The sequence below is a fragment of the Stigmatopora nigra genome, chromosome 1, assembly GCF_051989575.1.
Source record: "Stigmatopora nigra isolate UIUO_SnigA chromosome 1, RoL_Snig_1.1, whole genome shotgun sequence".
NCBI lineage: Eukaryota > Metazoa > Chordata > Actinopteri > Syngnathiformes > Syngnathidae > Stigmatopora > Stigmatopora nigra.
In genome coordinates, this window is record NC_135508.1 from 20,544,645 (window position 1) to 20,568,795 (window position 24,151).

The 24,151-nt window shown below is 43.3% G+C and overlaps 2 protein-coding genes across 3 annotated transcripts; one reads left to right on the forward strand and one right to left on the reverse strand.

The window, feature by feature from the left end:
- Positions 1 to 280: 280 nt before the first annotated feature.
- LOC144213793 (putative ribonuclease ZC3H12C) lies at positions 281 to 14,070 on the forward strand. Of its 2 annotated transcripts, XM_077742475.1 has the most exons (8): positions 281 to 414; positions 613 to 661; positions 3,466 to 3,617; positions 7,561 to 8,384; positions 8,457 to 8,596; positions 8,670 to 8,904; positions 9,662 to 9,768; positions 9,840 to 14,068. In XM_077742475.1, exons 4-8 carry the CDS (start codon positions 7,621 to 7,623, stop codon positions 11,258 to 11,260), a joined length of 2,667 nt encoding a protein of 888 aa, XP_077598601.1. In that variant the 5' UTR covers positions 281 to 414; positions 613 to 661; positions 3,466 to 3,617; positions 7,561 to 7,620; the 3' UTR covers positions 11,261 to 14,068. The 2 variants fall into 2 exon arrangements, with proteins under 2 accessions (XP_077598601.1, XP_077598678.1); XM_077742552.1 differs by lacking the exon at positions 3,466 to 3,617 and having other exon boundaries at positions 9,840 to 14,070.
- LOC144213907 (radixin) lies at positions 13,277 to 23,769 on the reverse strand. The gene is made up of 15 exons (XM_077742662.1): positions 23,540 to 23,769; positions 22,476 to 22,550; positions 17,791 to 17,874; positions 17,622 to 17,717; positions 17,425 to 17,547; positions 17,195 to 17,346; positions 17,001 to 17,084; positions 16,756 to 16,902; positions 16,592 to 16,688; positions 16,358 to 16,521; positions 15,534 to 15,664; positions 15,295 to 15,455; positions 15,125 to 15,217; positions 14,856 to 15,068; positions 13,277 to 14,749 (listed from the first exon to the last, which is right to left on the reverse strand). Exons 2-15 carry the CDS (start codon positions 22,485 to 22,487, stop codon positions 14,585 to 14,587), a joined length of 1,722 nt encoding a protein of 573 aa, XP_077598788.1. The 5' UTR covers positions 22,488 to 22,550; positions 23,540 to 23,769; the 3' UTR covers positions 13,277 to 14,584.
- Between the last annotated feature and the right edge of the window lie 382 nt (positions 23,770 to 24,151).

The following is a 24,151-nucleotide window of genomic DNA, read 5'->3' on the forward strand; positions in this document are numbered from 1 at the left end:
AATAACAGCAAATCCCTTCCCGATGCTGCTAAAGACTTATATGCTTTCCTCAAATATTATTTCCGGTTTTGCAAACATAAAATATCTGTCACATTTACAACATGACAATTTTCCATCGATCAAGTGTTTAATATCAAATCCTCACGTCTTTCTCAGTATTCTATGGGCATTGTTTGTAAAAGATATTCTAAATCAGTTGTTTAACTCATACAGTTTATCGTCCCGTGATTTATTTTGAAAGTTACTTTGAACGCTGGATGTAGCTTTACTATGGACGACCTTTTTTCCGCTATTGCTGGGTCACGCTCCATTGCCAGCCGGATGTCTAGTGCGTGGCTACAAATGTGACAGTATTATTATGTTGACGCCACATGAATGCAATCTGCGAAAGACCCCCGGGCATCCACCTAGCGAGTAAGTGAGCCTTTGCCACTTTATCCTAACGCGCGTACTGTTGTTAATCTCCCATTTGGGAAGGCTGCAGGCAAGTCGTGACGGCGTTGCTTTGCTGCGACTGCACCACAGGCTGATTTTGCACCAGCGAAAAGAGTTTGAAATGTCTTTTATTTGTGCTCAATACTGACCCTTTGGTGTCTATGTTCTGCTTTGCAGCACCCACGAGGCTGTTCGACTCCCAGAGGATGTGAGCGATTGATTTAGGGTAAGTGGATGCAGTTGTGTCCGTCAACCCCGGCGATTAATTGTACATATTTACATATTTTCCTCTCATGGCATCTGTTCTGATAATCGTGTCGATATTTTTTTTTAAGAAGCAGATTTATCGGCTGCAAGTAGTCAAAATGGTGTTGATGTGATAAGAGATACTTGTTGAAAACTTTAGGATAAGAAGTGCAGATCTGCATCAATGCATCTTGAGGGACCAAAGTTTTTAAGAATAAGTGAGATATGTCTGAATTAACCCACATTTCTTTTGGTCACTACTAGAACTGGGTGATTAATTTCAATACCGGTATATCTTTCATTGAGGATTGTCAAAGGCTTGGCTTTTTATCCTTTGAAGAATTGCAAAGGTCAAAGACTTATTTTGATCTATGTTATGGATATTACATATGAACTGTATAGGATCTTTATAGATAAGCACATTATGAACGCACAGTGTGGGATCTTTATAGATATGTATAGTATGAAAGAACTATGGCAGTGTTTCCCAAACTTTTTTGAGTTGCGGAACACTTTTTAGCATTGAAAAAAATCTCAATGCACACCACCATCTGATAATCTTTTCACTTAAAACGATGCCGCCTATATTAAGAATAGCCATTCTAGTGAAAGTTTTATCAGCAGGAATCACATAAACATCCAAAATTATTCCAAAATCAAAAATTTCACATGACATAATGTCACCAAAAAGTTGATGTCTGCGGACTGTGAACAACGTCCGGTTCGAATGATGCAAATATAAGTTATGTCATGTTTTTAATCACATATTTAGATTTTTCATATTCATTTTTCTCTCTCATTCATCATATTTTGATTTTTGATGTTCATTTTTCTCTCTCATCCATTATATCTAGATTTTTCTCTCGCTCATCATATTTTAATGTTTCATGTTAATTTTTCTCTCTCGTTCATCATATTTTAATTTTTCATGTTAATTTTTCTCTCATGTTCATCATATTTTAATTTTTCATGTTAAATTTTCTCTGTAGTTCATCATATTTTGATTTTTCATGTTAATTTTTCTCTCTCACTCATCATATTTTGATTTTTCACGTAAATTTTTCTCTCTTGTTCATCATATTTTGATTTTTCACGTTAATTTTTCTCTCTCGTTCATCATAATTTGTATATTACATTGTATGACTTCTTGCAAATATGGGTTTTTCAGGGCCGATACCAATTATTACTATTATTATTTTGAGCCAACATTCATTTTCAGTAAAAAAATAATATATAACTTTATGAGATGACACACACACGCACACACAAATATAGATGTGTTCCGCTTCTGCTTGTCTCAAAGCAAATGCATATTGAAAAATTGTGAACAAACAAGTGAGCAAGTTGCCTAATCAGTTGCTTTGCTTCATATTTTGGGGAGAAATGTCATGACTTTAGTACGAGAGTTCAAAAGTAATAAACACAAGCCTGTGTTTTGAGGGCAGATGGCGTGTGTCTGACCCCAATCATCTGTCCGAGAGGTCCCCATCTAAGCAGGGAGGCGTGCTCTCAGGTCAACAGCTGCTTGTCATTGTGCACACATTCAACTCCCAGAGTGACACCTTTTTTGACGTCACCTGTCAAAATTGAATTGATGCTTTTTATGGCTTAAGCTCATTTGTACGCAACCTTATGTCTGGGATCCGGTATTTTCGGTCCTTGCTGCTCATTTGGTAGTAAGTTTATTGAAACCTTTGACAGAGGGCACTTTGTAATTTGAAATGATGATGGTTACCTTCATAAATGTAAACAAATACTTGTATAGCAGCGTATTGAATGATGTTCAAATGGCGCAAGGCAAAGGGATTTAAATGAGGGGAAAAAATTGACTATTTAGCCAGAAACTGACATTTGGCAATGTAATATTAGAAATAGTATTATCATTAATCGTGGAACTTGAGAGACTAGATAGCTCAGCAGAGCTATAGATCTTCAAGTTTGTAGTTTATGTGGTTATGTCAATTGGGAATTGTGTTGTCCCACTTCTACAACACCAAAGTCCTATTTTTATCAAATAAAAAAAGATCTCGGCTGTTTAATTTCCCAAATTCCTATTTGGCCAGCTTCTTCTAAGACCCACACTTTGTATACAAGCAACCAAAAGGCCGTTTTTCCAGAACTTGTCCCCTTTAAATCCTGTTAGTCACCAAACAAAAAAGGCAGAATATGTGCTTCCGAGTCATCTGCCTGGAGTGTGCCACCACAAAAGGAGGCTTCCCAACCCCTCCACTTAAAACTTTGAGAAGTGACCCCCTCCCTCCCTCCCTCCGACACACATACACAGCCATTCTTCCATCTGAGCTGAGCCACACTCTCCTCTTTACTCTGGCATTCTGCAAAGGCCACACTAGTCTGTTTCTGCCTGACCCGCAACCCACCCCCACCCTTCTCCGACCCCCCAAACAAAGAGGATGGATTGAGCGGAGCGCGCCGTAGCCAGGTGTTCTCCACTACCACCCCGGGCTTTAATAGCACCAAACCTCACCCTACAGCTGCGCTGGCCGGCCTCCCATTGTGTGTTTCTATTGTGCGGGCTCCCGCCTTTCGTTGATTCATTGGCCACACGGGGGACACCCATTCAAATGTGTGTGTGTGTGTGTGTGTGTGTGTGTATATACTGTGAATGCATTGACTACGCGTGCCTTGGGGAAACCGGGTGGCGCCGTTTCGGACTCCTCCTGCCGTTGTCTCTTGCCTTCGTCGCGATTGGCGGAGACACGGGCGCTCTCAACCAGGGAATGGCTGACATTGTTCCTCCATCTGCTCTGCTTCTCACTGTCCAAGGTGCTCTTGACGGAGGAACGAGGATCTGCAACAGTACTGTTTGGGACTTCTTCACTTTCACCAGCGCAACGCCATTGAGGCTCCAACCATGTAGAAACACGCTCGGCCGTTTCTTTCGTGACTTGTTTGCCGAGGCAGCGATGGGACAATAAGTGAGTATTTGCTTGGGATGAGTTTAGAGATGTGAAGGCATAAGATAATGCTAAATTGGCACTTTTAGAGATGGACAGTGGTGCTGAGGCCAGGCTAGTAAGTAGCTACTTTCAATACCTATATCCGAATTTTGCCCAGTACTCAGTTTTCACATTTAGGTACATAATGTAGCTGTTAATGTTCATGTTGCAAAGCTGTGCATCCTGATAATGTTAGGCTTTTCTTTTAAAAGGTGTTGAATAGGTTTTGGCCTATTTTTCATTTCTTTTTCTTTTTTTTACACTTTGCATTACATTTGCCATTCATAAATGAGCTAAATATTTTTCACTCAAAACAAAAGTCAACATAAAATGAACTTTGTGTTTTATTTTACCTTTTTTAATTAGCTGGGGGACAAAAAAATCCAAACCTACTTGACGTGGCCCTGTTGTTTATCATAGCTGTGTTTCTCAGACCCGAAATTTCCACATCTTTTAGCACGTGCCCGTCAAAGTGATATAGATCAAAAGTTCTTCAAATCTGACTCATCAGATACCCATAAGCGTGGATAATCATGAACTTATATGAAAGCAAGTACATTAAGTCATTTTCTGACTTTAAGATGCCATTTCCTTTGCTGTGAACCCTGCTGGTGTCTTTTTATTGATTCTATTTTGATGAAAATATCTCCTAATACAATGTTGCCACCTGTATTTTTAAATCTGGTGGGTGTGGTTTATAATAATGGCGCGCCTTATGGTTCGAAACTCATGGTAAATCAGATATATCAATATGAGATTTTTTAAGCCATTTCTAAAGGATCACCATGAGAGAGAGAGAGAGAGAGAGAGAGAGAGAGCCATGAAGCGCAAATGGCAAAAACAGAGTAGTTATAAACAAAGCAAAGACGAATATTTCACAACTTCAGCACCTGGAAGACTTGATGTGAACCAAGAATTCTGCTGTCTCTCTCAAAGGGCTTAAAGTATCACATTTAGCCATTTGTTTGTGAGACCTTAAATTGAATTTGGCTTTTGCAGAAGGACAATAGTTCAAAATTACTCATCTGTTCAACTTTTAATTGGCAGCGAAAAGCTAAATAAGCACTTTGGCCTAGTCAAAATCCCGACCCAAAACCTATTGATACTCAAAATATACTTCATGATAGAAACCCCTTCAATGTGGTTGAATTACAACAACTCTGTAAAGACCAGCGGGCAAATAAGTTTCTGCAAGAAGAACTCATCAACAAGTTCTTGCAAACAATTGATAGCAATAATCGCTAATACCAGGGTGACTCAGAAGTTATTAGGTTTGGGGTGGAATCACTTTTTCATCCCAGGCCATGTAGATTAAGATTTTTTTTTCCCCCCTCAATAATAGCATCATTCATGAAAAACTAAAAAAAAAAGTCATTTTGAAAATATACAAACCAGGAAGGGAGCTGACTATTTCTAATGTGTGTGATTTTGCTTCACCCATTTAAAAACCAAGCATCCTGGCGCCATATCTAAGTTGCTTCAAACCTATGCCAGACGTCCCCCGTCTGTCCCCGCGTCCCATCAGGGCAAAACAGCCCCGCAAAGCTCCCCCCCCCAACTTCTCCCGATCTCAACCGCCAAAATGAGAGTTGAGCTTGGTGGGAGGGGTCCCGCTTAAGTTTGAAAGATGCAACCGCTCTGCGTGGCACAATGCTACTCACTGTTCAATTCAGATCAGTGGGATTTAATCTTGATTATTCACTTTCAACAGCCCTTAGCCCGTTTAGGTACGCGCAAAGCTGAAGCTTAATCTTGATTATTCATTCACTCATTATCCACATCGCTTCTCCTCATGAGAGTCGATTGGCGCTGGAGCTTCATCTTGATTCTGATGATATAAATTGTTATGCAGATGCAATGATTATGATAATTGTGCTACCAATGCTTAACCTACCTGTGGCATTTGTTTCTTGGCTATACCAAAAATGTTCATGGAGCAGTGTATTTACCACAAAAGTTAGATTTTTTTGGCAAAATTTTTATTCCTATGATAGAAACACATACATACATACACACGCTTCTGTATTTTGTCATATATTTTTCTCTGTCTAGCGCAGTGTAATAGTTGAAACCACTGAGGGCCCCGCCCCCTTGTCTGGATGCTTTGAGAGGGCTTTGTCTTTCAACAGCTGTATCCTAGCAACAGTGGCGTGTCCATCTTGCTTGGTAGCCCCCTTTTTTTATAATAATGAAATGCACCCTGTAGTCCCTCCCTTAATCTCCCTCTCACCCCCACCGGTTTATCCACATAACTATTTTAGAGTCAAGCTTTCTTCTTGCAAATCCTGTGTAGTTCATCTCATAGTATCTTTTTCCACGTACAATTTGTTTTTCTTCATTTTCAGTAGTGTTTCAACTTTTAATGTCAGTCCCAATGTTGTGTTCCTAAAGATGTCGCCTTATTAAAAAAAAAAAAAAAAAACAGTGCTGAGAAAATGTGTCCGTCAAAGTGGCTGGACAGTCTCTTAGAATTTTCCTCGCAGGGCATAAACGCCATCAGATGCAACCGATGGGTTGAATTAGGACATAGGTCAAAAGGACCACATAAATAACTGCCCCTCTGCCACTTGTCTGTAGTCACAAGCTGTCTCAGTGCTTGGTCAATTACTCCTTATCCTCAACGCTCCGGCCTGACCAACTGTGTCACTTAAATCAGATCTTGGATACCCTGAAAACCCAAAGGGTGCATTTGAAGACATAAGAAAGTTCAATACCATAAAAGCATTTGGTTTACAAAAACTCTGCCCAGTGTGCATCACCATTAGCAAAACTGCCGATAACCACAGCGTCAGCGGCTCCGCAGCTGTTAAAGGGTTGAGTCAGCATGAAGATAACCCTGAATAAGCTTGCCTCTTCTTCCCATATTGACCCTCAATGAGATAGAAGCCATTGTTTGTATCAGATTGACGGTCACATAGCACTATGTTTATTAAACTCGACGAGTTGTTGTTGTCACATTTCTGTCCTTGTTTCTCTTGGAACATTTGGACGAACACACGAGTGGACCATCAATGGATTTTCACTCTTCAACCTCCACAAACTGAACTGTGACAAGTCAGATCTTATCATCGATATCCCCAACCAAAACAACCAGCAACTTCACTTGTATTTTGACACAAGATGGAATTTTATCCAGTAGTAGTTTGTTTTCAGTACCATTACGCTTTTTGACAGAAGGACAGTAATCCCTCGAATATCGCGGCTTCAACTTTTTGCGGCTTTACGACATCGGATTTTTTTTCTTGGGATTTTTTTTAATTTGTATTACTTACTATTTTGAATTGAATGATTTTATTGTCATTATTCAAGTATAATGAGATTTAAAGCTTTCCACACAGTGCACAAATAATAACAACAAACAGGCAAATAAATTGGACTCACTTTAGCGCTGAAAATATTATTTTTCATTTAACAAGGTCTGTAAACTTTTAAATTAATGATCCAAAATGTCAGTTAATTTGATGGAGTTGTTGATTGAATTGAATGCTTTTGTTGTCATTTTACAAGTATAATGAGATTTAAAGCTTTCACCACACAGTGCACAAATAATAACAAACAGGCAAATAAATTGGACTCACTTTAGCGCTGAAAATATTATTTTTCATTTAACATGGTCTGTAAACTTTTAATTAGTTATAAAAATTGTCAGTTAATGCCCTGGAGTTGTTGATTTAATGGTTTCTGATTCCTCCATACAAGACCATGTTGTGATCCAAACAAAACACGACAAAAATGCTATGCAGAAAAAAAGTCTGCGATTTTACAAAAAGATAAAATGACATAAATTGCATTAATGCCAGATGTTGCATCAACTTTTGTGTGTGTTTAAGTGCATTTTGTGAATAGATGGCCACAGTAATAGGTAGACAAAGGACCCGAATGGTCATCACAAGTTGTCCTTCTACTTCTTCTTCTTCTTCAGGCACTAATAAGTCCAGCACTGCGAAGTGTCTGCAATCGACCGGATGTCCGAGACAGCTCCATGGGCCAGAAGAACCATGCGGAGGCAGAAGCCGGCCGCATTCAGGAACTGGAGCTGGAGTACCTCCACGTAGCGGGGGCCGAGCGGCAGGCTGGCGGCGCAGCCGGGCCTCCTGCCATGGAGGGGCGGGGGGAGAGCCACACCGCCACCAACCCGAACCCCCTTGCATCCACGGCGGAGGAAGTGGCCCGTCTCGACTTAGAGCGCCAGCTACGGGAATCTCTCTCTCCCGTACTCGCCGTTGACCTCAGCCCAAATGGAGGCGAGGGTGCCGCAGCACAGTGCAAAAGCGCCCACCAGCCGCTCTGCCGGACCCAATGTGTGGACTTGGGGACCGAAGGACCGCCCGAGCCGCCGGTCCAACTTTCATCAGAGGCCCAAGATGACAGCCGTGCTTTGCTCCATCACCCTTCCAAATCTGAGGAGACTGCGCCAAAATCCGAGCTGGTTGTCGACGGGCAATATCGGGCCAAACTGGATTTTGCGCTCAAATTGGGCTACTCTGAGGAGACGGTGCGCCTCGTGCTGTCCAAACTGGGGCCGAGAACTTTGATCAATGACATACTGGGAGAGCTGGTCAAACGAGGATCTTCAGAAAGCGAGCAGCCGGCCGGCTCGTCCTTCTCCACCTCCACGTCGTCCTCTTGTTCCTCCGATTTACCCACAACTTTGGGATCAGACTCTCCGTGCCCGCAAGAACCTCCTCCCGGTGACCAAGACAACCTGCGGCCCGTAGTGGTGGACGGCAGCAACGTAGCCATGAGGTGAGCAAAGTCAAATAGTCGACGCTCAAAAAGCCGCCACTTAACCGTTCTTATGGCGCCTTTGTTGCGTAGCCATGGCAACAAGGAGGTGTTCTCCTGCCAGGGCATCTCGCTGGCCGTCGATTGGTTCTTAGAACGCGGCCACCAGGATATCACCGTTTTCGTTCCGGCGTGGAGGAAGGAGCAGTCTCGGCCGGACGCCCCCATTACAGGTCAGTTCGAACATCCTGGTGGGAGATTAATCAGATTAAATTCACCTGGCATTGCCGTTAACCTTCTTTGCAGACCAAGAGATCCTGCGGCGTTTGGAGAAAGAGAAAATCCTCGTGTTCACCCCCTCACGCCGCGTGCAAGGCCGGCGCGTGGTCTGTTACGATGACCGCTTCATCGTCAAGCTGGCCTACGAGTCGGACGGCATCATCGTGTCCAACGACAACTATAGAGACCTGGCCAATGAGAAACCTGAGTGGAAGAAGTTCATCGATGAGAGATTACTCATGTACTCCTTTGTTAATGACAAGTAGGTCAACAGCACAAATGCAACAACCCTCGGCACTTGTCCATTGAAAATTGCAGAAGGCGACATCCCGAGTGAATTTTCAAAAAGTGGCTTCTCTGATCTCTGGGTAGAAGTCACTAGAGTGGTTAAAGTAGTCAGTGGGAAACAAGTTAGACACAAAGAGTCAAAATTTGAAAGTGAGAGTCAAAGAGCCATACTGTCAGAAGGGTACTTGAACAATCGTCTGGGTGACCAATCGTCCGGGTGACCAATCGTCCGGCGACCCAATGTCTGGGTGACCAAGCGTCCGTGTGACCAATCGTCCGTGTGACCAAGCGTCCGTGTGACCAAGCGTCCGTGTGACCAAGCGTCCGTGTGACCAAGCGTCCGTGTGACCAAGCGTCCGTGTGACCAAGCGTCCGTGTGACCAAGCGTCCGGGCGACCAAATGTCCGGGCGACCAAATGTCCGGCGACCAAACGTCCGGCCAGGGTCAGAAGCAGCATGAAAAAAATCCAAACTGATATCATTTTATAAAAAAAGAAAAAATTAAGGGGCCCTTATGAATTTCAGTGTGTCGTAAGAAAGAATAAAACTAAGAGAGACATGGCCACTGTATATACAAAATATATGACCATAAGCAAAGAGCTGCATTCATTTTGGCTGGGAGCCACGTGTTCTACAGTAATTGGTTAAATGTCTCTGCTTATAGTTTTTTTGATGGAATGTACCCGTTTCATTGTTTACACACAACTTAATCTTTCCTCCTCGCCTGTCAGATTCATGCCACCAGATGACCCCCTCGGCCGACATGGTCCCAGCTTGGACAACTTCTTGAGGAAAAGACCCGTGGTGGCCGAGCAAAAGAAACAGCCTTGTCCATATGGTAAAAACCGATAACACCAAGGTGGTTTTAAGAAGCCGGTTGACTGACTCGAGATTTGCATCCCTCTTCAGGAAAAAAGTGCACCTACGGCCACAAGTGTAAATACTACCACCCCGAACGAGGCTCCCAGCCACAACGTGCGGTGGCCGATGAGCTGCGGGCTATCGCCAAGACCTGCGTGCTCACCAAGAACCAGGGGGATGCGGGGCTGGTCAAAAGCCACAGCGTTCCAGCCGGCATCTTGGAGGCCAAAAAAGGTGCGGCCAAGCGGCAATGTGAGCCCGGTGTCCGAGCGCTTTCCTACAGCGACGCGGAAGAGAAGCTGGCAGCAAAAGAAAGGCCGGAAAGTCAGAGGAGTGGTGCCCGCGCCGCGACCGGCAGCGGGACGCCGTCGGCGGCGGCCTCGGGATGGCCGCAGCAAGATCGACAGTCCCGAGCCGGCACCCCTCAGTGCGTCGTCCCCCCGGCCCACTGTCACGACCTCTACCCGCACTGCGAATCCCCGGATTTAAGCTATTACGCCTACAGCAGCCTGCGCATCTCGTCCAGGCAGAGCCCGGACGCTCGTTTTCCCCACGACACAGACCTGCGGCTGGGCTCCGTGGGGTCCGCCGGCTCCGAATGCGGCAGCGAAAGCAGCAGCTGTGAATCGTACGCTTGCCAGGACGGCCCCATGGACGACGGCGCCCATTACGCCTCCCTCCACTGTCAGCCGCATTTCCGACCCGGCGGCGGAAGCCACGAACTGTGCGCCTTTCATGTGGCGGATTACGCCAAAGCCAACAAAGGTTACGAAACAAGCGCGGCGGCGGCGGGGCATATTTGGGATCCCAACCAGGCGCCCGATGCTTCCCAAAAGTGCCCTCCTCTCTATCCGTTACCCCATTATTTCCAGCACCAGCCGCTCGCCACTCGTTCCAGCTGCCCGGCCGACTACCACACGCTGGCCGCATCCAACAACCCCGACTCCCCCATGGGTCGCCGCGGGGCCCGTACCAGAGCGGAGAGCGCCTCAGAATCTCGTCTTCACGAGCACCTGTGCCTATCCCAGCACCACCAACGGGTAAAAGCTTTACCCTCGTGGGATACATACTACAGGGAGCCCCCGGCACCTCCCAGCTACGACGTCTATCACAGCCCGTCGGACGCGTGTCAGGCCTCGTGGAACTCGGCTCAGTGGGCACAAGATGGCTGCGTGCCACGCCATTTTTCTCATCCCGCCCTCCACCCGGCTCCGTACGTAAGTCACCCGCCACCCCCCGCGCACTCTCCTCTTCCGTTACACCTCGCAGCGCCCTCATATGCGGCGCAGCCCCCCGAGCCACCCGCCCGCGGCCGCTACGGTGAAGCCAGGGAGAAAACGTACGCCAACCTGTGCAACATCTTCCCATCGGAGCTGGTGAGCCGGGTGATGGGCAGGAGCCCCCACGTCACGGACCCCCAGCAGCTGGCAGCTGCCATTCTAGCAGAGAAAGTTCAGAGGGGATTCTAAGGCCGCCACATCGGCACACCGTCGGGAATCCGGAATGTTTGGCCGAGGGCGGAAAGCCAAAGGATGGCAGAATATAGATGGGATGGTGAGGAGGACGTGTCTGTTTCATCTTGGTGTCGTTGAGCATTTTTTCCGCGCTGTTGAAAGTTTGTGATCTTGTTAGAGGAGCGTTTTGGACCCACATTGTGGCGGTGGAGATAGGCCACCCCGTGAAATGTACCTTAGTTTTAGTAAGGGACACCTTTATTTATTGCGTTTGCCATAAATGCAGTTAAAAGCAGACCTTTCCATACAGTAGTACACTGAAGTATATTTGGAAGGACGGAAAGTTTTCTTCTCCGTCTAACGTCGAACCAGACTAAACATAGCATGTTTTTGGTGAATAAGGCTTGCAAATTTACAGGACTGTCTCCTTTTTCCTTGCGGTGGCCTGGCAAGCAATTCAACTGCCCGTAGTTGTCTGGGATTGGCTCCAGCACCCACTTTTGTGGAATAGTGATACGGAAGAAGAATTGAACAAAACAGTGGAAATTGGCTTTATTGACTCTGAGGGATGGCCTAATCTCTTATTCTTATATCTGAATCGCTTGTTTGTAAGGATTCTCAATGGAGTCCTGATTTGATATTTTAGCAATTTATTAAGGGGAGGAAAATACACGTTTTTTCCCTTATTTTTTTGTAAACATCTCTTTTCAACTGTACCTAAACGACAAAAACTACTGTGTACCACACAAAAGACCCTTATTTATATAGATTTGTGTGGCCCTTTCTGTTGGGTTGAATGGAATCTGCTACATGTGTTAATGATTCTTGTAGATATATTTAAATAGTCATCTGTAGCAGATTTTCACAAACAATCCCCGATAAGCCAAGTTTGATACAAATTGTATCAGGTGTGTAAACTCTGTGTGTAGCTCACATTCTTGATGTAGGTAGTAAAAATGTCCCTCAGCTCTTGTGCGATTGTGGAGGGAAAATCCCATAGACAAAGGCAGTTGTGGATCTACTTTGTTTAGGTTCAATGCTTTGGGGATTTTTGGTTCTTGACCGCTTATTTTCTGCAGCATCTCTGTCGAAAAGAAAGAAAGTTCAACTAAGAGGAGTGGGTGCGCTCGGTCTCCATCAATACAAAGTGCTGAGAATCAAGCTGCCTTTTTTGCAGCTTTTTGGATGCTGTGGAAAAGAAGCGAGCTTATGAAACAAAAGAAGCGCCTTCACCGAGCCCGCTGGCACCGTGTGCCGGCGTGGTAGCCGAGTGTGGGCCAAAAGTAATGCCTCTACATGGCATGGTGCTTACGACACAGCCGATACTCTGAACTATGTTCAGCTCACTGTTGTGCATGTTTCCGACCTCTTTTGATCGATGCGTGTGTATATGTGCAAACTTGACTGAGGCATCGAGAGTTCACTTCAACGACTCTTTAGTCATTTTACTATTGGAATTGTAGCCGTGCTTGTTCATTAAAGAGTACTGCTGAGTTTAAAAAAAGGGCTTTTTTTGGTTGAAGTTTTTAGTCTCAATTATACAATGACTATATTGTCAGGCTGTGCATTTCCCACCTAAGCCTTCATTTGGCCTTTGGTTGACTGGCGACACCGGGATTCGAACCCTTGCCTCCCAACATGGGAGGCAGGTGACTGACCCACTAGACCACAGGGCGGCCAGCCTATATATATGGTCATTTGGTGCTTTTATTTAAGGAAAGACTGAATAACCTAGTCTTTTTTAATGTGGTATCGCCACATGCATTTTCCAGAGATTGTTGGAATCGTGTGTCAATTATAGACTACAATTATGACACCGGGCTGTGTGATTGTGAGCAGATGATCCACGAAAAACTGCTGATTGTATTTAGGAACTGTTGCATACAAGTACTGATAAATCCATCCCTATTTTCCTGTTCATGTAGACTGCCTACATATATTGAATTGTATTTAGATGTTTGCTTTTTGAAACATAGCATTTAATGTGAATTTTTTTTGTGAAAACAAGAACAATTCGCAAGTCAATTGTCATACATTTAAAATATTTTATTGGTGATTGAACCCAAAGGTTTGCAAACCATGTATCAAACATACAGACTCTGAAATGAACAAAATAGCAGTACACTGCGACAGCTGGTGCCAAAACGATCATAGACAAGATTGCTAAGTTGAGCAGGCCAAAACAAGTACCTCAAGTCCGTTAAGAGGTTTCTCAATGAAACCAATGGCAGGTTCAGACTTTGTGAATGCAACTTAAAAAAACACAACGGTCTGGCAGCACATACTACTTCCTCTTCCTGCAATGGCAATCCATTTAAACAAAAAAACAGCAGGCAAGTGCTTTAAAATCGCCAACTACTTAAAATGAACTAAACCTCCCCAGCTGTCAAGTAAGAAGTAACAAATATGCATTTAGTTAATACAACAATTTTGTTCTGTTCATTAAAAAAAAAAAGGTATTTCAATTGTGCACAGCACTTTGTCGGTGCGGAGAGCATGTTAACCTCGAATTCAAAGCATTTGTTTCATGCCTCCACTTGTAACAGGTAAGCACAATGGTTAAAATGCAATTACGCACCATTGTGAATCTTGCAAATTAAAGTCTCCTCACTTCAGTCATACCAAGTTGAAAAGTCCATCTTTTGGAGTGAAACCACACCTAGAACACCTTTGGGAGCTGCTTTCAGAACACTGGGATGGGAAGTAACCATCAAATAGCGCACGTTGCTAACACTTTCAAGCTGGAAGGCTCATTTGTGCAACAGTTTCCCTTTGTCGTCTTTGCTACATTCGCCCATCGACACCCCGGCCAGGTGTCTCCTTTCCCGACAAAATTGGAAAATAATCTACTCAAGTCTCCGCCAGGACTCCAGTTTGAAAGGAAAAAAAATAAAATACTGCTGGAACACATTTTTAAACGAAACGCCACCGCGTGATCTCACGAGGCTTCGGTTCCAAAGTGTGGGACGGTGGACTAAAAAAGCGGACGTTAGCGGTAATAGCAACCAAAAAAGTAAGATCTTAGGCCTATCGAACTGAAGACACGAGATCAAAAAGAGTGTAGAAGCCTTTGGGATTTTGAGCTGCAAACAAGCCAGCGTGTTCATTCCCCTTTGGTGTGACACACTATCATTCCCGCACCCAGGGTTGGAGGTCCCGACGGGAGTGCAATTTTGGCGGGCCGGCAAGAGTAAAAGGTCATTTCGAGTTTAGGGGGAGGGTTGGCTTAAAGGCGGCAGCTGCATCAGTTATCCTTGAGAGGGCTTGCCATGCAGGTCTTTTAGGAAAACATCGGGGAGGGAAGGAGGGAGTGAGGGCGCGGGAAGCTTCTCCTCTTCCTCACATGGATTCAAACTCATCGATGCGCTGCTTGGTATTGCCTTGCCGGATCTGACGCAGGGTTTTGTACTTGTCCCGACCCGCCTTCACGTTCTCGGCGTGCAGGACGTCATTCTGAGTCTTCTTGGTTTCGTCCCTGGCCTCGGCCAACTCAGAACTTAAAGTCTAAAAAGGGGGAAAGGGGCAAGAGGTGGCATGTCATTGCTGGAAATTCCTCATCTGCTTTGGAAAGATGCGAGCGAGTGAGTTGGGTGGGTGGGGTTTTGCGTACCTGTAGCTGTTTCTGGACACGCTCATTCTTCTGGGCTTCGGTGACGCGGGCTTCCTCACTGCGCAGCTCTAGCTGGCTGACGCCCTCATTGGACAACTCTGCGCTGGCCTCGGCGTGGTTCTCGTCCTGGTAGTCGTGCTCACGCGGCGGCGCCGTGATGGCCGTCTTCAGCTCCTCTTTGGTCTTCTGTAGGTCCTCCTGGGCCGACAGGGCCTACGGGAGGAAAAGCAATGTGGGTGGACGCTGGCTCCGACGGAGACGAGCCGTACCTTGTGTTGCCAATCCGTGGCCTCGTCTTCCTTCTTCTTCTTGGCTTCTTCCAGAAGCGCGATCCTGGCTGTGAATTCAGCGAGCTCCGCCGCCTGAAATCAAGCAGACGGCGTCGTTAGGTCGCTCACACGACTTTACGACTTTGTCCGCTGCCGCCGTCGAGACGCACCAGTTGCTCCTGATTCTTCTGCTGGTCCACCGCCTGTTGGGCTAGGTGGTTTTTGGCCTCCTCGGCCGCCTGTCTCTCCTTCTCCAACCTGAGAGCCTCCTCTCGCGCCTTTCTCCTCTCTTGTTCCAGCTCCACGGCCCGACGGGTCTGCTCTTCCAGCTCTGAGAACAGATGAAGACAAGTTTTGAGCTCACTGTATTTTCCAATGCGACTTTATCCCCTCCGCAACAATTCCCTACCCTTTTGGGCTCGGCCGGTCTGCTCTTCAATTTGTCTCAGCCTCTCCATGAGCTCGTCCTTTTCGCGCTCGATCCTTTCCTTCTCCTTCTCCGCAGCCTCTCGTTTCTTCTTCTCGCTCTCCAGCTGAGCCCTGATGCATTTAAGTGGTGGTGAATAAAAAAACAAAATCTAATAACGCACCTAATGGGAGGGTTTGGGAAAATTCAACACTAGGCGCTTCAGTATTTCATGCTAATTATTTCATTAGTGGTATCAGAGGATGTTGCTCTGTTGAATTTCAATGGTCTGTGACAAGACACCAACACGCAAAACTAATCTGACAACTGTATTCGGATAAAGTTGAAGTCAGATTAATTAAAACAATCACTTTTTGTCACCTTACGTCCATGAAGTAGGTTTTATCTTGATAATTCCGGGTCTTTTTCCCCATAAGTGATTCCAAATTGTCTTCCCATTTCCCCCCCCAAAAAAATAAAAGTTCCTACCGCAGCTCCTCTTGATTTATTTTTGTGTTTCTTACAGCCACAAAGTTGTCATTAAATATGAGTTATGTTTTGTCCTGTCTATGATTTGCTTTTCCCCCTCTTCTCTGCACAGTAAACATCCACTGGGAATGGTGCTTCCGTCATCTCTGCCAAGCTTTTTCCAAGTCCCACTTTTATTTTCATTCAGTTTGGTTTTATCTGCGACTTGTTTTCTCTGTATTTTCCAGTGCGACATCATTATGTAGAGTAGGTCAGTTTGACAGAGGCGCCAATAGGCCCTGCAGTGGTGAACAACTTGGGAAAAACTTGATACCTTTTCAAGAAGAAGCCAAAAGTACCTCTCCATCTGCTTGTGATGTTTCTCTTCACGAGCTTGAGCCTTCATCTGCTGCACCTCGATGGTGTCGGGTTTCCTCCTCCTCATATAGAGCTCGTGGTTGCCCATACACAGCGCCAAAATGCGCTTGTTGATGCGCAGTCGTGGAGCGTAAAACACAAAGTCCTGCACGTGATGGAGAAGAGCTGCTCGGCACGTGTTTGAACCCTGAACTATTCGTGGCGCGGACGCTTACCGGGGCTTTCTTGTCAATGGGTTTGATGACGAATTTCTTGTCGCTAAAGGAGATGTTTCGAATCTCACTCCATGGGAAGCCAATCTTTGGTGTCAACCTAAATCAGAGACAGCAAAGTATTAGTTTTATTTTTTAAAGGAACTGCTAATAAATTTGCTACACACTTGTCTTCATGCTCGTAGATGTTAAGACCGAGTGCATCCACACCCAACCACAACTCCGTGCCCTTCTTGTTTTTGATTTCAAAGTAGTTGACGCCATACATCTCCAAGTCTTGGGCGATTTTCAAATACTCCATCATGGAATCCTCTCTGGAAGGAGAAATACTTTGGTGACAAGTGCACAACACACATTCCTGTGGTACGTGACACAACATGTCCGACGCAAAGCCGTTCTTGATCTGACCGACCTGAGCATTCCTCTGTGTTCCTCATGCCAAGTCTGGATCCTGTCTTCCCACTGCTCCTTGGTCAGCTTGTGCTGCTCCAGCACTCTGAACGCGCGAAAACACACAATTGATTACAATTAATTCATTCATTCTTTTATGGGCTGCCAGGTATCTCTGCGCCATTAAACGCGACACGTTCAAAAAGTATCGTCAACCTCTGAGGCAGCAGTCGGTCATGTGTAAGGTAGCCAGGCTTGTGGACGTCCTTGAGATAGTCTCCATATTTAGCCTGGACGGCGTACGACGCCAGCAACACGGCTGTTTCGGGCGGACAATAGTTCTCGTCGTTCAAAATGGCCTCTTTCACCTGGCGACACAATTAGGACTTGAGGTTACATCTTCTCTCTGACGGTCTTTTCAACACGGGGAGATTGATGAAGCTTACCTGTAGAAAGAAGAGTCTCTGAGTTATATCCTGGATGAGCTCTTCTGAAACATCTTCAGGGAAGAACTTGGCTCGAAACTTAAACTGCAGTGGGTTCTCTTTCTTCACATCTTGCTGGGTCACCTGGACAACAATAGCAAATAATGTGTAACAAGAATAAAGGCATCGCATTCTGGGGGGGTGCGGAGGACACTGACCTTTTTATTAAGTTTGAGCCAAGTGATGTAGCCCTTACTGTCCACATACTGGAGGCCAAAGAACCACACCTCCCGAAGCCCCACTGTCTTCACCACCTTTGGAAACAAATGTCTGATCACGACACTTCTTTCAATCGTATGAAGGGAGAAGAACAATCGATCTTCTGACCTGATCAAAGAGCTGCTTTCCAGTGGTGTTTGGTTGAATAGCAAACTCCAGTTCGGCATCCATGGTGGTCACACGGACATTAATCTAAAAAGACATTTCACAAACAGCCATTGAAGGTCTGCTATGTGCAAGGCAGGCATATACTTCCCTTTAATAATCAGTGGGTTTAAAAGGGAGAGACAACACCTTCATTGTGCACACCCAGATAGAATACAATAATAATCCCTCGAATATCGCGGTTAATGTAGACCAGACATGGACACGATAATAGAAACATCGCAAAGTAGGGTCACCCCTAGTCTAACCACCTTTTTATATATTTTTATTTCTTCTTAAAGTAAACCAAGGAGACCAGATTCCAATGTTAGCTGCAAGTGTTGGGGTAGCAAAGATGCCATTGGCTATTCTAAGCTCATGAACGTTGTTGGCAGCACAATCAAACAGCAAAAAAAATAAGCGCTGAGTTGCGATAAATGTGATGTTCCTCCATTTCTCACATTCATAACGCTCTGTGAATTGCTTGACAACCAAAAGGAAGTGGCTACTAGAAGAGTTGTTGGATTTCCCCCGTGCTGTCACAGTACACGCAAACTCTTGGCTTCTTTACCAGCAGATTACAACCCGCATTTGCATCCTTCCAGGAAATCAGGACTCACCAAATTTAGGAAGGTAACTGCAGTATTGCGAGTGCTTATTTTTATAGGATACCGAATGTTGAAAAAAAAAACTAGCATGTCCAAAAATTGAATAACAAACAAATGTTCAATGTATTGTCAATAAAATTGAAATGTGTCCAGATTCTTCTCCTGATGTCGGGCATTATGGCGTCACAACCGCACCGATTTCAAAAGCGCAAACATTCTGCCAGATTTAGCCCGAGGGAAATTTAGGTGCAACAAACTCTTTTATCGTCATTGAGGACCCAGCCTTTTGGCCGTGTATTCCGAATCAGAGCCGACAGAGTGTATGTGTATGCCAGGGGGAATCCTGGGCTCACCAGACGGTCAGTTAATCCCCTCTTGTGCTGTACACTGGGATTGGGCGAAACAATGACATAGCACAGTTCATCAAATATGTCTCCAAGGAACCTATCCTGACATCTCACTGCCTGCTGTCACCTTCTCTTTGAACAGGTGACTGATTAGCCTCTTGTATGGAATTCTTCAAAGAGTTTGCCGGTCTGGCACACCGGACAAAACTGTCAGTGACTCGGCTTTGCGCAAGAACAAACCATTAGATTAAGTAAGTGATCCATCTTATTCTTGTTGGCATCGGTGAGGCAACTTGCAGTCGCCGGATTGATGGCGCTCAAGGCAGAGAGCTAACAAGTATGAATATGTCATAAATAAATGTCATAAATGTGTCTTGCCTGGGAAGACGAACTTGGGGAGAACACTACAATTTCGTCATATGCTGCCGAGGGTATGATGACTACTAGGCTTTTTTGTCAGTCAATGATGACGACAATGCCTATGTCTGATTTTCATTTTTTCATTTGCAGAAACCACAGGCGTGCTCTGTAAAATACTTGTCCAACAGTGACAATGATTTGCATAGAGGTAGACACTCTTCATCAAAGTCCGACAATGTGCCATACCGAGTACACCTTTCCATTTCAGTAACTGAAACAACTTCGCCCCTCAGACAGACCCTTGTTAAATGTGCAGCGGTTTTGTTGCTATAAGCTGTTTATCAAAGATTTGCTGAAGAAGGCCTTTGACACAGACACACACTTCAATCAGTAGGGCCACTAATCTAACCTTCTGGGCACACAGCAGCTGTCTGCCCCCCCCCTGATTAACCCCCCGCTAGGAAAAGAAGGCCATACTGCAAGCTATTGAACAGAAGAGTCATATCTACATAGAAAGACACGAGTGGTAGATTCTGAGGTCTGCGGAAAAGCAGGACGTGGAAAACTTCCGTTGATTTCACGGGGATTAAAAAGATAATCAGAGGGAACCGCCCCCGACAAAGCCTGTCAGTTTGTGTAGTAAATGAGGTGAAGGGTCATCATGAAACATGATAGAATAAAAGGACTGAAACTTTGCGGCAAATGTGTCCAATAAATGTTGTCTCATTCATTTACCTTCCTGTATTCTACGGCCAACCCTTTAACACCTGACTGTCTTCAACAACTTATATTTATGCAGGATGTTGACATTGGTGTAAAACCCCGATGTCCTCAGCTGGCATCCTCTTCAGCAAACACCTACTATAAATTAGAAACTAAAAAGCCTGTCAGGACTACTTCACAAGAATTTCGCTCACCTACATACCTGGTTACAGACAGACTCACGCTTCGGAATAGCGGGCCTCTATCTCAATACAGTAATCCCTCGAATATCGCGGTTAATGTGGACCAGACATGGTCGTAATAATTGAAAAACTGCAAGATAGGGGTAGGGTCACCCCTTTCAAAAAAAAAAAAAAATCTTCAGTGCTGAGTACTAGTAGCAAGGATGGCTTCTATAAATTTTAGTGTGGATTTACACATTTTGAACTTATTTTTTTTCTTCAGTAACAAGCTAAACACAGTTGCTTCCGCTTGCAAGTTTCAGCGTGGATTTTCAAATTCATATTTCTGAACTAAAAATATATATATATATATATATATATATATATATATATATATAATTTTTTTTTAGTTCAGAAATATGAATTTGAAAATCCACGCTGAAACTTCAGTAACAAGCTAAACACAGTTGCTTCCGCTTGCAAGTTTCAGCGTGGATTTTCAAATTCATATTTCTGAACTAAAAAAAAATTATATATATATATATATATATATATATATATATATATTTTTTTTTTTTTTAGTTTTTTTTTAGTTCAGAAATATGAATTTGAAAATCCACGCTGAAACTTGCAAGCGGAAGCAACTGTGTTTAGCTTGTTACTGAAGAAGAAAAAAAAAATATATATATATATATATATATATATATATATATATATATATATATATATATATATATATATATATATATATATATATATATATATATATATATATATATATATATATATATATATATATATATATATATATATATATATATATATATATATATATATATATATATATATATATATATATATATATATATATATATATATATATATATATATATATATATATATATATATATATATATATATATATATATATATATATATATATATATATATATATATATATATATATATATATATATATATATATATATATATATATATATATATATATATATATATATATATATATATATATATATATATATATATATATATATACACATACATATATATACATACATATATATATACATACATATATATACATATATATATACACACACACACACACAAATTTTAAAACAATTTCCCCAGAAGAAAATCTGAGATGTGGTGAAGAAGGGAAAGTTAAACCACGAAATGGCGAGGGATTACTGTAGTAGCATTTGAGGACACTATTGCAACTAAAACCAGGTCACTTCCCGTTCAGGAAAAAGGCTGCAACCACAGTGCAATGTGTGAATGTGCAACGTGAGTGCAAACATGATCCGTTTCCTTGTCTGCTTAGGAGAAACAAGGGGTGCGACTGCAGTAAGGGCCGGGACATTTAAACAAGGGACCATATCTAACAGGTTTGGGTTTAGTAGCATTCACATCAGAGGACATTGGGGATTCACTTTATGCTTTAACAATGGCAGCAGTGTTGCACTTCCATCGCTGGTGGCCTCGACACTTCACACTCTGGCAGTTGTTTACTTGGAAGAGGCCTTAATGGAGGGAACCAAAGCAACCTTAAAGTAGAGCTAAAATATGCTTGCCAGAAAATAAATCAATTCTTATTGAGTTTATTCACATCGGAAAGTCCAAAGTTTGTCCCAAATACCTTTTTTTTTTTGGTTAATGAGGTTCCTTTCCACATAGCAATGTTTAGATAAATCCAAGGATGAGAACAAACCCATACATTCTACATTGTTCAATCATTGTACAAAACGTTCAACAAGGTATCAGACCAGGTGTTTTCGACGCACCAGTGTTCGCTGGTCTGTGCTCACACCAGTCCTTCATTTTACTGCTCGTTTTGTGAAAGATCAGTGTTGACCTGCTCAAATGTTTAACACTGGTTCAAATAGAAATGGATGAACAGATGACGCACTATTGCATTGCAATGTTTAAAATATTTTAAAATTTAACAGAAGGAAATCAACATGGTATTTAATACCAAATCACTATAACTGATACTAACTTAATTTCAAGAAATACAAGTCCTCATAGTAAAGTTCTTTTTAACAACAGTCTTTACTTTCGCCTAATCAAACACTATTCTTTGTTTTAAAAACTTTGGCTAGACAGTGCCTCTGACTTTTTTTTCTTTTTTTGTTACTTTTTATTAAGTTCAACATAGTTTGATCAGTGTTGCAGACATATCTTCAAAGATATGATATCGTAAGACTTTTTCAGTTACACAACTTGAAACATGGATTTATCTTGAGATATCAACTGCAAAGGCAACCCTCTAAATTTTTATGGCAAACTATACTGTTTATCCTCAATGAGAATCCGGGTGTGCTAACACGGGTGAGAGGCTGGTTACACTCCGTACTGGTTGTGAGCCAATCACTGGGCAAATACATAACTGGTTACATCTTTTATATGTGAGCACTCATTGATCTCACCGGTTTCGGCATTGTTGCAGCTTCTCAAAGCAAACAGCCAGTTGAAGGATGACAACAACCACTTTCTCAAAAAACCTGCAAAAACAAACATGTTGTTGGAGAAGCACTCAAGAACTTGGTATATTTTCACAAAAAAATATCTCTGCATTACATTGGATTTGCACTAGCGTCATGTCATGCCCGACAGAGGTAGGGTGCACAAAAATGTTTCCAGAAGAATATACAGGGATTCAACGTAAACGCAAAATACATTAAATGCACGGGAGCCACTGGAAAAATCATTAATCTACTTAAAAGGAAAAAAACGGTCATTGATCAAATGTTCAAAGACAATCGGAAAAGTCCAAAGTTGGACGCGTTGCTGCCTTCAAGGCCCTATAGCGTTGCGTTCACGCACCATGGCGACAAGAAGAAATCGTCACAGAGCACACGAGTTCCACGTAGCATTAAGCGGAACCACGGGAGATGACTGTACTAGGCACAAGAACATGTTTGAGCGTGGCGGTTCAACACGTGCCTTCTGGGTCCACTCTTAGAGACAGAGCCACTTTTAGTTCATGAGCAATTAGTACAGTCTGCGTTTCTCCCACAGTCCTTGACATCGCCATGATGTACCTCAAGAAGCGAAAACACCTCAGTTGAGGCGTTCAATGTCATGCGAAAAAGTACACCGCGATGGAAAAAAATACGTAGTGAATAAAAGCTCTCGGCTGACACCGCTGAAAGAAACATGTATTCTCTATTTTAGCTTTACGCCAGGGCCTTCCACCGAAAATAATGTAAATTTAACACAACTTCATCTTGGAAAGACAAACATTTCCTAGCTTGTGGGTGTAGTCTAAATAACGGGACGAGTCAAAAGACGGCCCCGTATATGCACGTCAAGTTTGGATGAGAAAAAAATGTCAGCCACCCGAGCTTCGATGTATAAAGACAAAAAACGTACGGTCGCCGGTTCCATTTCATACCTCACGCACTAATATTCAACTTTAGAAAGGCGTCGAACACGAGGTTTTCCGCTATTGCATCAAACTTGAGTAGCTCGTCGTTGTGAAACAACTCACCGGGGGAAAGTATGTCTTCAATGGAAAGAGATCCGGGCGTCTTTTTTGCGTGGCAATTTGTAATCGGTGCAACAACAAAAAACTCCGCAGCGATTCCGTCTTCGTGTGTTTATCCCGTTTACACAAGCAAATTCCAATCAACATAGAAAAGCGTTGATGTCCAAACAACCATAAGGCGATTTGAGACTCTAGGGCTTTCCGGAATACACTTACACGGCTTCCGGTTCTAGCTGTAGTGTACAGTGTAGAGGGAGAAAAACAATCAAAAAAATAAATAGAACTCTTTCGTCCGTTGTTTAACAACCAAGCAACTGAGATTAAACAACAAGAGGACATTTCCTATTAAACAAAACACAATCACAAAATGAGTCTAAAATATTGGCATGGTCAACAGTTCCAAAATAAACTACCTCTATAGCTTTGACATCCTCATGGAAACGTTTAAATAAACCCATTAACCAAATCCATCTGACAGCTTCTCACAATTTCAGTCAACAGTGCAACCAATCATGTTATGTCACAAACACTTGTTGATTCAGTCATCTTTTGCAATTATAGCTCTAACCACTAGATGTCACTGTTGCCTTAAGTGTTACATTGAATGCAACATAT

Bases quoted from the DNA above. Each gene is read 5' to 3' on its own strand.
- LOC144213793 (XM_077742552.1), top strand. From the start codon at position 7,621: ATGGGCCAGAAGAACCATGCGGAGGCAGAAGCCGGCCGCATTCAGGAA. The intron at 8,905-9,661 runs GTAGGTCAACAG...CTCGCCTGTCAG, and splicing joins TACTCCTTTGTTAATGACAA to ATTCATGCCACCAGATGACC. The intron at 9,769-9,839 runs GTAAAAACCGAT...ATCCCTCTTCAG, and splicing joins GAAACAGCCTTGTCCATATG to GAAAAAAGTGCACCTACGGC.
- LOC144213907 (XM_077742662.1), bottom strand. The intron at 17,085-17,194 runs GTTGACGATACT...TCGCGCGTTCAG, and splicing joins GACCGACTGCTGCCTCAGAG to AGTGCTGGAGCAGCACAAGC. The intron at 15,456-15,533 runs GTAGGGAATTGT...ATCTGTTCTCAG, and splicing joins GACCGGCCGAGCCCAAAAGG to AGCTGGAAGAGCAGACCCGT.